The 13,811-nt window shown below is 34.2% G+C and overlaps 1 protein-coding gene across 3 annotated transcripts in view; it reads right to left on the reverse strand.

Moving 5' to 3' along the window:
* The window catches only part of FSTL5 (follistatin like 5), a 423,037-nt gene that overhangs the window by 41,799 nt on the left and 367,427 nt on the right, over positions 1-13,811 (reverse strand). For 2 of the 3 annotated variants that reach the window (XM_058420632.1, XM_040065515.2), the window contains exons 11-12: positions 4,573-4,599; positions 360-478 (exon numbers count right to left, since the gene is read on the reverse strand). In XM_058420632.1, the coding sequence (XP_058276615.1) occupies positions 360-478; positions 4,573-4,599 (146 nt within the window). The remainder of the gene's footprint in view (positions 1-359; positions 479-4,572; positions 4,600-13,811) is intronic. The other variant, XM_040065517.2, reaches the window with a different exon arrangement.

Raw genomic sequence — 13,811 nt, forward strand, 5'->3', positions numbered from 1 at the left:
CTAAGATGAACTTAACTGGTGGGTTGGAGGTGGGGAGTTGGTGGAGGCTGAAAATAACCAACAACAAATCCAGAAATGGAGAGCTGTTAAAGGACTGGGAAAGGAGAAAGAAAACCAAAGAAAGAATAGGTTTGCAAAAAAATTCAGGGAATATTCAACTGAAAAGAAGGACTGAAAGCTTGAATTTAACAGAAGAAAATACAAGAAATTTTGAGATAACCATTATAATCTGTTCATTAATTCAGAAGTCATGGCTGAATTTATCAAGCAAAACCCACTAAACTAGTAATAATAAATTCTTATGTAAAGAAAACTATAATTTAGAAAACACTACAAATAGATTTTTAAAAACAACTTGCCTGAAAACCGAGGAGTTTTTCACTAGGCTTAATATGCCTCTGAAATTCACATTCCACTGGTTGTATTACTTTGATGCCATCTTCATAAAAAACATAAAACATGTTCCCAATTCCCAGACCTTAGAGACAAAAACACATTGAAATGTATAAAATTAAATAATGACAAAAAAGAAAATCCTTGTCTTGAACTAAAAACCTCATCACAGTTTGGTATGAGATCAGTTTGTTAATACGTATAATGGTAATACAGCTAAACCTGTGGGATCCTTCATTGTAAAACTGAAACAAAACTGTTACATTATTCGGAATTTTACACAGCTTTCTCCATTGGCAAGACAGTGTCTTTAAGAATACAGAACTAGAAATACACAGTTTGACAGCTGCAGCAATAAAAGTGATCTTGTGAAATCATCGACACTGAAATCAAATTAATATAAATTCTCAATGTATACTTTTTTTTTCCTTTTGCTTAGAGATGGAGGACTTAATATAATTTCTGTATAACATTGAAAGAGAAGACTTGAGTCTTTGTTATAAACCCTTACTTGATACTTCAGTCAGAAAAGGAAATATTCCCTCTTTTATTTTATTAGAAAGACAGAGTTGGGCAGATATTGATTCCAACATTGAAGGGCCATAGGTGCTTACAGAACGATTCAATCCTTCTTCCACAATGTTGCTGAAAGGCATGATGCTAAGTTTTGTGGAGAAGGTAGGAAGCAGATCTGTAGTATAAAGTCTCACAATATCTGTGATCATGGTCATGACCACAGAAAAGGACAGTCTCATTAGTTTTCTGTGTGCCAACTAAGACAACGGTTGTTGATTTGCTATGCGGATGCTATGATGGATGACCAGTTAATATTCATAAAATTCCTTAAAGAAAAACATAGTTCTCATAAAATCATAACTATAACCATTCTGACAACTAAACTGTTGGCTACAATGGTAAAAAATGTACATGCATCCTGGGCACAGGACCTAAGGTGTCACTTGACATAACAATACTCGGTATAGGATCACAGAGGAGTGAAACCCATGGAAAAGAAATTTGAATCTGAAATTTTGCTTATCCTAAATTCTGAGGGAAAACCAATGTTAATAGAGAGAGAACAGGTCTTCATACAAAATAAAATAATGAGAAAATCAAGAGGGGGTAGGGGGAATGCATGTTTGGGTATGTATGTATGTTTATATGTATTTATGTACACACATACATAACACATATACATTCTCTGTTAGGAATCACATAACTAATACATTTGTTTAAAGGTTGTAATAGGTAGAAAGAAGGTTGTCAGACTATGCCCAGAACAAACACATTCAGTAATCTTTGATACATCCTGTGGAATCATTTCCCATTTCTGGCCAAATTTTCCCAGAAATAAAGGAGGGGCAGTCTCCAAGCAGGATTTTCCTCACTTTATATCTAATCCATCTAATAGGCTAGCAAAAAGTGGGAGAGAAATTAATGCTGCATTTGGAGTGACATAGAAGCACGCTTAGGTTCATGGGAAACTCCCCATCATGTCTATTCAGAGCACAGGGTGCACTGAGGGCAATATACCCACTCTGGCCAGTAGGCACTTTTTTGTATGCCTTGGCAGATAAACCACACAGCCTATGTAAGACAGCATGTTAAGGTCTCTCTTTAGAGAATGCCTGACACTGCATTATGTAAGAGCAGCTGAAATTTGCAGGTAAGCCTGGCTGATGTTAGGCTGCCTGTACCATTGAACACAGTGTAGAGATCTGTAGCTGAGCAACTGGCATATTGTGCCTTGGGGATGAATGTGTGAACATGGCTGGGGACGAAACAGGATTTTTCCTTCTCCCTCCTCTCATTGGCTGAAGTGTATTATAGTTATTAGCAGGATAAGCAATACCAGAATGTGAGGAAGTAGCTCAGATGATAGCCCCAAGTGATCCAGACATTTGAAAATCAGGCTCCTAAAACCTCCACCTCAGGTGCCCAATATTCCAAAGCAAGATTTCTAATGTACAGATATTATTTATGTCTAATAAACAGCCCAAAGTTTTAAGGCTTTATTTCCAAAGTCTGGATAATAACTTAACCAAACTGTTCTACAGAAACAGTGAAGGACAAAGTATGAAATTTCCTTCTTCTATTTCAATAAGGAAGTCAGTTCACAAAATGAGCCTTTACCTCTGGATCCAATTAGTTAATTCCCCTTTCCAACTTATTAAGATGCAAAACCCTTTATTTGGGTAGCTACAGTTACCTGTACAAATATCTTCATGAATATCTAATCATCTCCGCAAGCCACTTTTTCAGAACTATGGGAGCTATTCCTTTGAAGACTTAATTTTGCAACCCACCCCCCACTAAATACAATCCTGCATACTTTTAATGCAGTGCCAGAAGCAATAGATGAATAGATTTGCTTTATTTAGACTAAACTGATACTTAAAACTGGCTAAAAATTAGGAAAAAAAAATGGTTGTGGTTGGGATTTTTTTGCATATATATGAATATAATTATATTTATTTACATATTGCATTGTTACTGTAATGCACATGTACCTTCAAAATCCTTTCAGATTTTCTGATGCAAATAGTTGTGATAAAGACTTTGTGCACTTGATATAGAAATATCTCTAGGCACTAAGGCGTATGTATGTACGATCTTGACTGTCCTACTAATCACCCATCCCTCCCTTCTTATCTGTTAATACTTTCATAACTGAAAATAGCAGTGAAATTGTTGGTGATGCTTACTGGCATCGTCAGGGTATTGCTCTCTTGTAAAATATTTCCAACAATGTAATTAGTAACAGTATTTGTTGGAAACACAAGGATTGGCCAATGAGAAATGCAGGAGAGATTGAGAATGCTCTAGGAGACACATAATCTGCTACTATAAATTGCTTTTTGATTAGTTTCACATTAGTCAAAGAGAAATTTCAACATCTTTACCATAAGTACTCTGGTAAGCTATTATTTTTAATTGTCTTTTTTGTCACAGAATTTAAATTTTCCTAGGTGCGTTTTAATGAAATAAACAAATTGACTTGAAAAAACAATCATCTAAAAAATCAAGGGGATACTAATAATGTTTTCAGTTTTGAGAATAACTGTACTTGATACATTCCCAACAAGAGGTGAGAACAGCATAGTTTTGAGAATTTAGTACAATCTTGTTACATATCAATTTAATCATTAACAGTGGAATTGTATGAAAGTCTAAACACATCATTTGTACTCTGCAAGGCCAATAGAGCAAGACCATCACACCTGAGCTCCACTACAATCACAGAAATGATTGTACCAGCTGAGCAACTGGTAAAACAGGAATAAAAAAAAATAAAACTAGTTCATATTTATAAATACACTGAGAATGCCAAAGTTTACAATACAGAGGCAAATGAAATATTAGGTTTTTAAATCTTTAAATTAATTTTAAAAAAAAGTCTACAGAAATACCATTTGTAGCATGAATTCACAGAAAAACCTGATTCACTTGTTATCCTGTATTATCAATCTTCCCATGGAAATAATTAAAACACTTTCTTTATCCTGAAATATATTAACTCCTAAATTGCAACTTTAGATGAAGAACAGGCTATTTACAGCAACAGAATACCTATCTTTTGCTTGTAAAATAAAATTTCCATGATTTTTGTGTTAATAACACCTGGTTGTGTCCTTATTTATATTTATCCTTCAGTTCATCACAAACATCCCTTCCCTGCCCAATATTTATTTACAAACCTTTCTGAGTATAAGAATAAAATGCTTGGTTTCATTAAGCAACAAGTATCTCAATTTTAAATTGTTTAAAATTATAATTTTGTCAAATAGAAGAGATTCATACAAGAAAATTAATCTCAAGAGCATATAGGCTGACTGGTTGGAAATTTTATCATGCCAACAATCAAAAGTTAAAGGTCGACATTTTAAATCTGAGCTTCCTGTTCTATATCTTTGAAAATTTGTCTGAAAATTGTGAACAGCTTATTTCCTTCTCTCTCCCAAAAAGGAAAAGCATTTTAGAAAAGTATGAGCATTTATAGCATTCATTTCCAGTTTAATTATTTTTAAGTCAAATTCCTCAGTGTTGCAAGGGAGTAGGTAATTTCTGTAGCTGCAGAGTATGAACAAACATAGATACACACATAAAATCAAAAGAAACAACAGATGAGCATTTTATCATACTACAGAAAATATGAACAAAAGTAATCTCCATTAGTACCTTGCTCTCGCCACAATATGTTTGCAACTGCAGCATGTAAGAGAAAGAAAGAACAGAAAATACAAATGAACAAGGAAAAACAAGAAGCGACACATCACTTCTGAAATAATTATGATGCTTTAACCTTTGATTCACTAAAATACTCCTACAGGTAAACCAATAGAAACAGTCAATTAACAATAGATATCTGTGTCATGTGACAAAATCGTGATTAGCCATAGCAGTTATTGGGGATAGGGTAAACTCCATCATTCCCACTAAATCCCTCCAACCTAACTCCATTAGCCATTATCAACAGTGTGTTTTATAATTCATTACAAAAAGCATGTGCAGTTTTCATGCATATAAGTGATGCATATTAATGACAGGTGGTGCAATTTTCATGATTTCCTTCAAAGAGTTTGATTTCAGAACATAGTTATGAGAGAGATATGCAAAATTAAAATATACACAAGATATTTTTCTGTATGGCTGTAGCGCAACCAAAATTGTCATGCTGTATAATGTTCACCATTCTCTTTGGAAGACCAAGACTGGAAGTATAAGATGGCACGGTAACCAACTGAAAGTTTACATTGATTTTTTTTTCCCTGAAAACATAAATTTTATTTGGTCATCTTGTTTACAATTGGATTTTAGACCTTTGAGATCAATGAAATTATATTATCCTAATATTGCTCTTCCTGTTTGTGGAGGGAAAAAAAATAGAAATAAAATATAGTCTTGAAAATTTTAAGTATTTATAACTCATCATGCAACAGAATAAAATTTTTAAAACACCATCACTGAAAACCAATGCATACTGCAAAATAATGAACTTAAGAAATTGAAAAAACCCAAACACTTTAAAGGAAAGGAATTCAACACAGAAAACACATACGTTACTCACACACATATAATGGAATTGGGAGGTTCATTGAAATACAGTGTTACAAAAGCTAAAAACATTAGTATGCTTTAAAAAAAAAAAAAACAAAAAGAACTTTGGAAAAACTATGATGGTACACAGAAGACCTCAACTGCTGACAGCTGAAGGTTGAAAGTGAAAACAGGAATTATCACTCCAGAAAAAGCCTGGATATTAAGATTTTGCCAAACATCATTTGTACTTCAATAGACAGGAGATGGGAAAAAACAGCCCTGGGATATGATGCAGGCCTTTGGTCTGGTAATGCAGCCAGTTTTGGATTCACCCTCCTATCTGCACATCTAGCTTGACCTTCACAGTTTTGTCTTTGAGGGTGTTCAAAAGATTTCTAAGGACATGCTAAACAACATCCCCCACATCCACCCTGCCAGAAGGCAGCTCACTGTAGAAGGCTGTCAGGCTGACCCAGAATTTTTCCTCTGTAAATCCACGATGACTGCTCCTAAATACCTTCTAGTTCTGGGAATGGTTTCCAGGGTGAAATGCACTGTCTCTATTCCAGAAATCAGTGTGAAGTTGATGCACCTATCATGTCTTGGATTCTCCCTCTTTCCCTTGAAAAGCAGCACTGGTTCTCTTAGAGTCTGCAGGAACCTCCTTGACCACCATGATCCTTCAAGAGTTGCTTCACAATGCCATGAGCCAGTTTGCCCAATGCTTGTGGGTGCATCCTATCCACGCCCTTTCACCTGTGGAAGTCCACTTCATTTAAATGGTTTCGATCAGATCCTATACACCACAGATAGAGAAAACTTCCTTGCCAGAGGATGACTTCCTTCCCAAACTTTTCCACTGGTGTCATGTTCCTAGGAACAGTTCTTCCAGGAAAAGACTGATGTGAAGAAACCTTCAGTACAACTTTTCCCCTTCCATATCCTCTGCCACCAGGTCCCCATCCCACTCAGTAGGCCCACATTCACCCTCCACCCTCTTTTTCTTGCTGATGTCCCTGTAGAAGCCCCTCTTTTGCCCTTTATGTCGTTCACCAGACTCAGCTTCAAATGGGTTCTGGAACCAACATTTATCCCTACATGCCCAGACAGTGGCTCCAGGTGCAGACCACAATTCTGTATTTACCTGTGTTATCTCACACAGTCTTTCTTACGTAATAAAGCAAATTAATTTCCCCAGGGCAGTCTGGAGGATTTCCATTAAAATTACTTTTATCTTCACATTGTGAGGAAATAAACATTTAATACATGGCACTTGGGATCCCATAAATTCAGTCATAATGTTCTACAGTTTATCAGTGTTATTCTAGGGGTGACATAGGAAAGAAAATAAAAAGTAATTAGAATTATGCAACTGTGTGGAACTGCAGAGGTTCAAACAAAATGACTTAAGATGCTAAGTACAGAACTCATTAATTTGTGTTAATTCTAAATGATATGCAAGATTCTGAGCTTTGCTCAAGAAAAAGGGCAGGATAATAAAAGTCCTTTAAAAGCCTCACATATTATTTTAAAATTAGCAAATCAGCTAGAAGAAAATTGATAGATAATTTAAGGATGCAATATAATATGAGAAACAACAGCCACCATCTCACCTAACAGATCAAGAAACCTCACTTATTTTTTTAATCAGACCTATAACTTCTGTTCAGGAAAGATGTCAAGTCTTGAGATAAACAGTTCAAGGCTGGAACGAATACAGGATGTATAGAACTAAAGTATGTTAAGGAACATATTGTTTGCCTTCCTTTTTGGTTAAGCAAAAATTAACATTCTCAACCATACTTTATACTAAACTCTCAAACATTTGTAAACTTCACAATGTAAAAATACAGAATTTTTGATAGATCTCAGCAAAATGTTCTGGTTTTGAGAGAGAATACTATCTTCTCTCTTGCCCTGATTCCACAGTTATTGAATAGTATTAGGAGATGTACTGGGAGCCTTGCAGAAGACATTGCACTGCACAAGTTTGTGACCTTGAGCAGGCTATGTCTGCTACATGAAGCCTTGTCACAGGGAAGCCTGCATGTCGCATGGGTACCTGCTGCAAGGGCAGGTGCTGGAATGCCCATAAAAACCTGAGCTGCACACTCAGGGGTCATATGGCAAATATAACATTGCAACCTGCCAGAAGATATGGGTTTCCTTGCCACACCAGATAAAATCACCACAGCATGGGAGGGGGCGGGAACCTCTCCACTGGCAGGATCTGAACAGCTTGCTGTGGGGAAATCCATCCACAATTAATCCCATGCTGCAGAAATTCACAATGCCCAGCATGTGAAGGGTTGCAAGATTTACTATCTATATTCCTCTTTCTATTATATTTTATTAAAGCAGCTATTTTATTACACCATTTGTTGTTGGGCCTTTTATATTGTCATCAAAAATAAGTCTACATTGCTTCTTCTTCTCCCTCATCCCCCAGCAATGCAAAACAAGGGAGAATCCAACTTTTCTTGAAAGAGATTTTAATTTTCTTTTATTTTAAGCATACTTACAGCTCCATAAAAATCGCTCATTGTGGTGTGAAGCTATTCTATGGTTTTCTGTACAGCCCCAGCCTTTGATCAGGAGCAGCTAACATAACATCTGAATGCCTGCTCTTCATCTCTGTTATACATTGTGTAGGTAGAATGGTAATAGGTTGCACATATTTCACTAAACTCTGTCCCTAGTAATTAATGAAATTCTGCAGCAGACTAATAGCAGTGTAAATTCTTATCAACTTTGGACGGAAACAACATCTGCAAAAATCCATGGTATTTCTAGTACTAAATGAATGAGGGTACTGCAATATCACTTTCCAAATAAATTCTGTATCCTTCTCTTTCTTATTGTATTGATAATAAATGTCATTACATTCACTTTTCTGTCTCAACAGACAAATTCAAAGATATCAACTATGTCAACTAGTGTTTCTTCTCCCTACTTTTCTTTTCTTGAAACATTCAATGCATTTTGGAAATAAAGTGTGTGTGTGTGTCTGCAAAATTGACATTGAGTGAGTTTAAAGACTAAATGCAGCTCCACAACTTCCTTTTGGCATTATAATTAGCTGTTCAAATTTTCAGTAATCAGCATGCAATGCTATATATCCAGACATACTCAAACAAAATGGATATCAATTAAAACCTTAATACCTGAAAAATTTCATGATTTTCTGCACTAAGAGAAAAATGTAGTTTAGTATGGTTTAAAAATAGGGGAAACCAGCAAAAAGACACTTTTGTGCATTATATAACATGTAAAAAAAAAAAGGGGGGGGAAGGCAAATAATTTTTGTTCACGAATATATAACCACTGATAATTCCAAGTTTCATCTCATCAAAAAACAAGCTTCGTATTTAATATTTTGTAATAATTTTATCCAATTTTCTATCAGAAATTAACAGCTGATTAAAAAAAATCAATAGTTTCCTATCAGCTGATTGTTCTAAGATTTGCCCCATCTGATAGGAAGCCACTATCTCGTTCAATGCCTTCAATTCCATGATGGCAAGAGAGCACAAGTAGACGTAACATAAAATAGGACAATGAGGAAAATGTAATAAAGTAGCATGAAAAAATGTGTAGTACAACATTATTTTTCAGAATTTTCATATCATAAACTACTGCACCTTGAATTGCATTAAAAAAGTAATTTCGAGATTATAAGTTGTCTCACTTCACAGAGAGCCAACACCATTGTCAATTGTTTTGATTAATCCTAAACATAGTATAAAGACAGTGGATATGTTACTTACTCTCTTTTCTCACATCTCTAATGTATAAACACCTGCTCTTATGTTACAGGGTAAACCTATAATATAATTACTATCTTTTTGCTGAACCATGTAAGTTTTTTACTTATTTGTATATTAAAAATAATTGTGTTTAAAGTGAAGATAAGGTTGACATGAATTACTTTTTGCTCAGATCTCACAATCAAACAGAATGAAAAATGTTATACACATACCTGCTTTTAATTTCATTCTTCTTCTAGAAGTAATTCAGATTTGGTTGTTTTACATACAAATGCAAATATATAAAACCTAATTCATTTATGAAGCCAACACTTTTTTCAAGTTATCTATTGCTTGCTTCAAGAATATTTTAAAATAATTGTCATTACAAATTCTATCCAAATTCCAGTCTGTTCTTACGTGACATGCACTTCAATTTAATTTTAGGTTAATACAATAGCCGAAGAGCTGCTTTATGTACATTAGACTATTATTTATCAGTTAAAAGTCAACAGCTGACACTTTAATTTTGTTCAAGTATGAACATGTTACCTTATTTTTCTAATTTTTGTATAACTCTTTATAATGAATCATGCATAAGTCCTTTCCCATAGCGCATTAACTCAATACAATCTACACAAGCAGAAAGAAAAAATGGTTCATGAGCTGAATTACTTGGAAGTTTGAAATAAAGTCCTTGCGTACAATGCTGTCAACAAGTATAAACTTGTTTAGCTCTGCCATAAAATAAAACACCAGCATAAATTATCTCTGAGGAAATTAGGTAAATAGGTACCATTCAGCATCAGATGTGACAGGAAGATTCTATTAAAATTGCATAAAGCTTTTCAGAGAGAATTTAGTCCATAAATCACAGTCAAAAGGCTTTTAGTCTTATTCTCAGTTCTAGACAGTGGAGATGCCTTGTTGCTTATGATGGCCATAAACCTGTCAAGTCAGTAGCATTCAGATCACATAATCTTGTTAGGTGATAAGATGTTGACATTACCTAAAAAAGTCAGTTAGAAATAGAGCTACTTAATGGCATGGAACAGTTATATTTTTTATTATTATTATTAATTTATTCCTAAGATACATGCACGAGGTAGAGAACTTTTCTGCTTTTTGTGACTAAGTGAAAGAAACTGTAGGATAAATTACTTTGCAGTATATGATGATGTCATTGTGGGTGAGTTCAATAACACAAGAGCCTGTGGTTGAAAACCAGAATAAAACCTACTGAATATTAAAAGTTGATCAAGTACTTTCAAATTGGTCTTGGAAATGCCTTAATAGCTTTACTTGATAACTCGCTATCATGATAGTTGTCTCCTCAAGGTGCGTACATACGACTCAAAAAAATTTAGAGAAACACCTAAGAAGTCATATTAGTCAATCACAAACTGAACTGCCCTTTGTAACTCAATTTATTGAAAATATTTAGGAGAAATTAAAATATTTTAAAAAATAACAAATAACACACCCACTGAATTATCTCACTTCAAAGGGAACAGCATGAGTTTTTATGATCTATGGCTCTAATATAGTAGAATTATTCTAAATTGAAACAGAAAAGAAACTAAAGCACAACCAAAGTAGCTGTCAACGTTATCAAGAAACAAACAAACAAACAAACAAAAGGATTTTTAAAATTACTTTACGTCAAAATATTTTGCTAGTAGCTAAGAAAAAAAAATTAGGTACTTGAAAATTACCTCTGAAAACATTCACTTGTATTTAGTGATGACTATTTTTTATTTTCCTCTTTTCTACACTGCCAGATTTTCTTCTTTTGAAAAAAAATATCTATATTAAGTGTAATCTGATACTCCATATGTGTATCAAATTATAGTGATATATATAGCAGTGATATGTTCCACCTCCATTATTTAGTGTAAATATTCCACTATTAGCTAAAGTCTTCCTTGTTATCTTTTTTCTAAGTTAACAAAATTATTTATTTGGTATCTTTAGCTATGCAGAATGTTCCATATTCAGTTAATGTAACTTTGATTAAAAATTGAAATTTGGACCAATTCCATTTACCCTACTACTATTTCAATGGAATATAACTAACTAACTAAATTCCACAGATGTAAGTTGTCATTTCTTCCTCCACTCTTTGAAATTATTTTTCTACTGTGTATCAACGAAAAAGGCAGTATCACGTTGCCCACTCTGCCTTTCTCATAAATATATTGTCAAGATACACTGCCAAATTATCTTCACCCTATATTTAAATTCTTCAGATTCCAAACAGTGCTTAAACAACAGCAAAATGATGACTTTGGCTTGCCTGTGGCTTCTAGGATTTGGGATGATCCAATTTGTTTGTGATTATCAAATGTAGTCACCAATAGAAATCTACAGTGGAGTTGTCCATCTGCGCGTTCGTGCTTTAAATGATGGTAAATCGAGTAGTATGGAGGAGAAAGCTATCCATTAATAAAGGATTATTTGAGAGTCCCTTAAAACGTACCCGCACGTAGTACAAGCTAGAAAATGAAAAGCCATCTTTTATCAGCTGCTGCAGGGATGCTGGGCACTAGATTATAGAACCTGTTTACGAGAAGAGAGAAATTGAAGTCCTTAAAAAAAGGAGTCTTAGTTATGATGAAATCCCATTTTTCTGCTAGCAGAAGAAGATCCAGCAGTCTGATATTCCTTTATACCACTGCAGCAGCAAAAACCCTGGAAATCATCACAGGTCGCTGCTAAAGGTAGAAGAAAAGCATTGTCACATCAGAGCTATTCAAAGTTTAAATTGTGCTGCTATGAACCAGTTTGTTTTTTTTTAATGTTCTGTTCACAATATTCTTCTATAAATATTTTTGTCCTGCATTTGTACAGGGCAGAGAATAACTGAAACCAGAGCCTTATTGAATACCTTCTACCTTACAAAGGACTAAAAAGGAGGGTAAATGATGTGTAGCCAAGACAAATATTTAAAATATCCAGGTCCAAAAGCAGTGCATAGAATACTTGCTGAAAGTTGTTTCAGATGTCTAGTCTGGTACTGTTAGTTTTGAATGCATTTCAGAATACCTCATAAATTTTAAGAGTGCCATAAAGTACCACTATATCTGCTCCTAGTAGTTGCCCCACTTCCTGAAATTCAGTAACTCAAGTAGCTGTAGGCTAGTTAGACTGTGGTATATGACCCAGACAAAAGAACAGACAACACTTGCATAGAATTAAATTCAGTAAGAAATCAAAAACCAAGAATACAATAATAAGTAAGATAATATATTATGACCTAAGACCATGTGTTCACAGGCAAATCAGATTTTTTTTTTTTTTTTTTTTTTAATATAGGAGATTGGTAATGTAAAAATTCCTGTACTTGTAACCCATAATTTTGCTAAACATCTGATTTGTTAATACAGAATATTCTGATTAAATATCAGTTATTTAATAATGGAAAAAATATATTAATTTAATCAAAACCTGCCAAAATAATGAATTTGAAAATGTAGTTAAATCATTAGTAAAAGGTAAAGCAGAAATTTCTGGAGCATGTCCAGAGCAACAGGTGAATCATGTCATAATCACTTTTATCAGTTATCTGTACACAAATACAAAATAATTTCCTAAGAAGTCTGTGAATTACCTGTAACGATAAACAACAGCTTTATTAAATTTTTTGAATGACTTTGTCAAGTTCATCTCTACAATAAATTAAATTTTGTTTTATCCAAATGGAAATACAGATGTCTTGGAAAACAAAGAACAGACTATGCCTAACTTAGAAGGAACAGGATTTGGAAAGTAAGGTCTGATAGCATATAGGGGATAAACATATAAACAAACTTCCACTGCTGGTATTAGTGGAAAATAATGACAAAGCATTGGTGGATTGGTGGAAGAAAAAACTGCCAAATATATATTTCTCTTTCCAGAACATTAAAGAAACAACTTCTGCAAAGAGCAGTTCTCATTTTTCAAAAAACAAACTGTACCAAAACAATTAGAATTCTCAGGACAAAAAGACTGAGTACTAAGGTAACTGTCTTATTATGAGAAACTTATATATTGTGTGTCTGAGAATTTGCAATCAATATTCATATATTCACAGGATGAGAATTCTTAAGAGGTCAATTTATTGGAGGGGGGAAAAAAGGGGCTCCAAGGAGGCAACTGAAGAAAAAACTGACTTCAAACTGGAAACCAAGCATTATTCCATATTAGTGAAATTGATTAATAAAGCAAAATACCAAGAGAAATGAGGATTTTTTGACTCTCTGCATGTCTGACTCAGGTATATGCATCTCTGTAAGGACACACTTCAGACAAACAAAGCATTAGATCTGTATTCAGGCAGAACAGAATGCAATTTAGTGTCTTGTGAAATGTAGAAGATAGAACCGAGTTGGATAAAATTGCTTAAATATATGAATCCATGCGATACCGGTTCTGAAAAACAGAAATACATTGGCATGAAAATAAAACCAGATTTTAAACTGCTATTTGCATTTATAAATGCGATTACACCAAAGAGTTCTTCCAACACAGCTGAGCTGTCTCAGGTATTATTAGAGGATCATGACAGTAGGGGAGACTCTTGTGTCTTCAAAGAGATTTAGACCAGGTCATTAATCCCCAGAATGTTTTTACCAGTCACCACAGGGGTTA

Source organism: Hirundo rustica, chromosome 5 (assembly GCF_015227805.2).
Source record: "Hirundo rustica isolate bHirRus1 chromosome 5, bHirRus1.pri.v3, whole genome shotgun sequence".
NCBI lineage: Eukaryota > Metazoa > Chordata > Aves > Passeriformes > Hirundinidae > Hirundo > Hirundo rustica.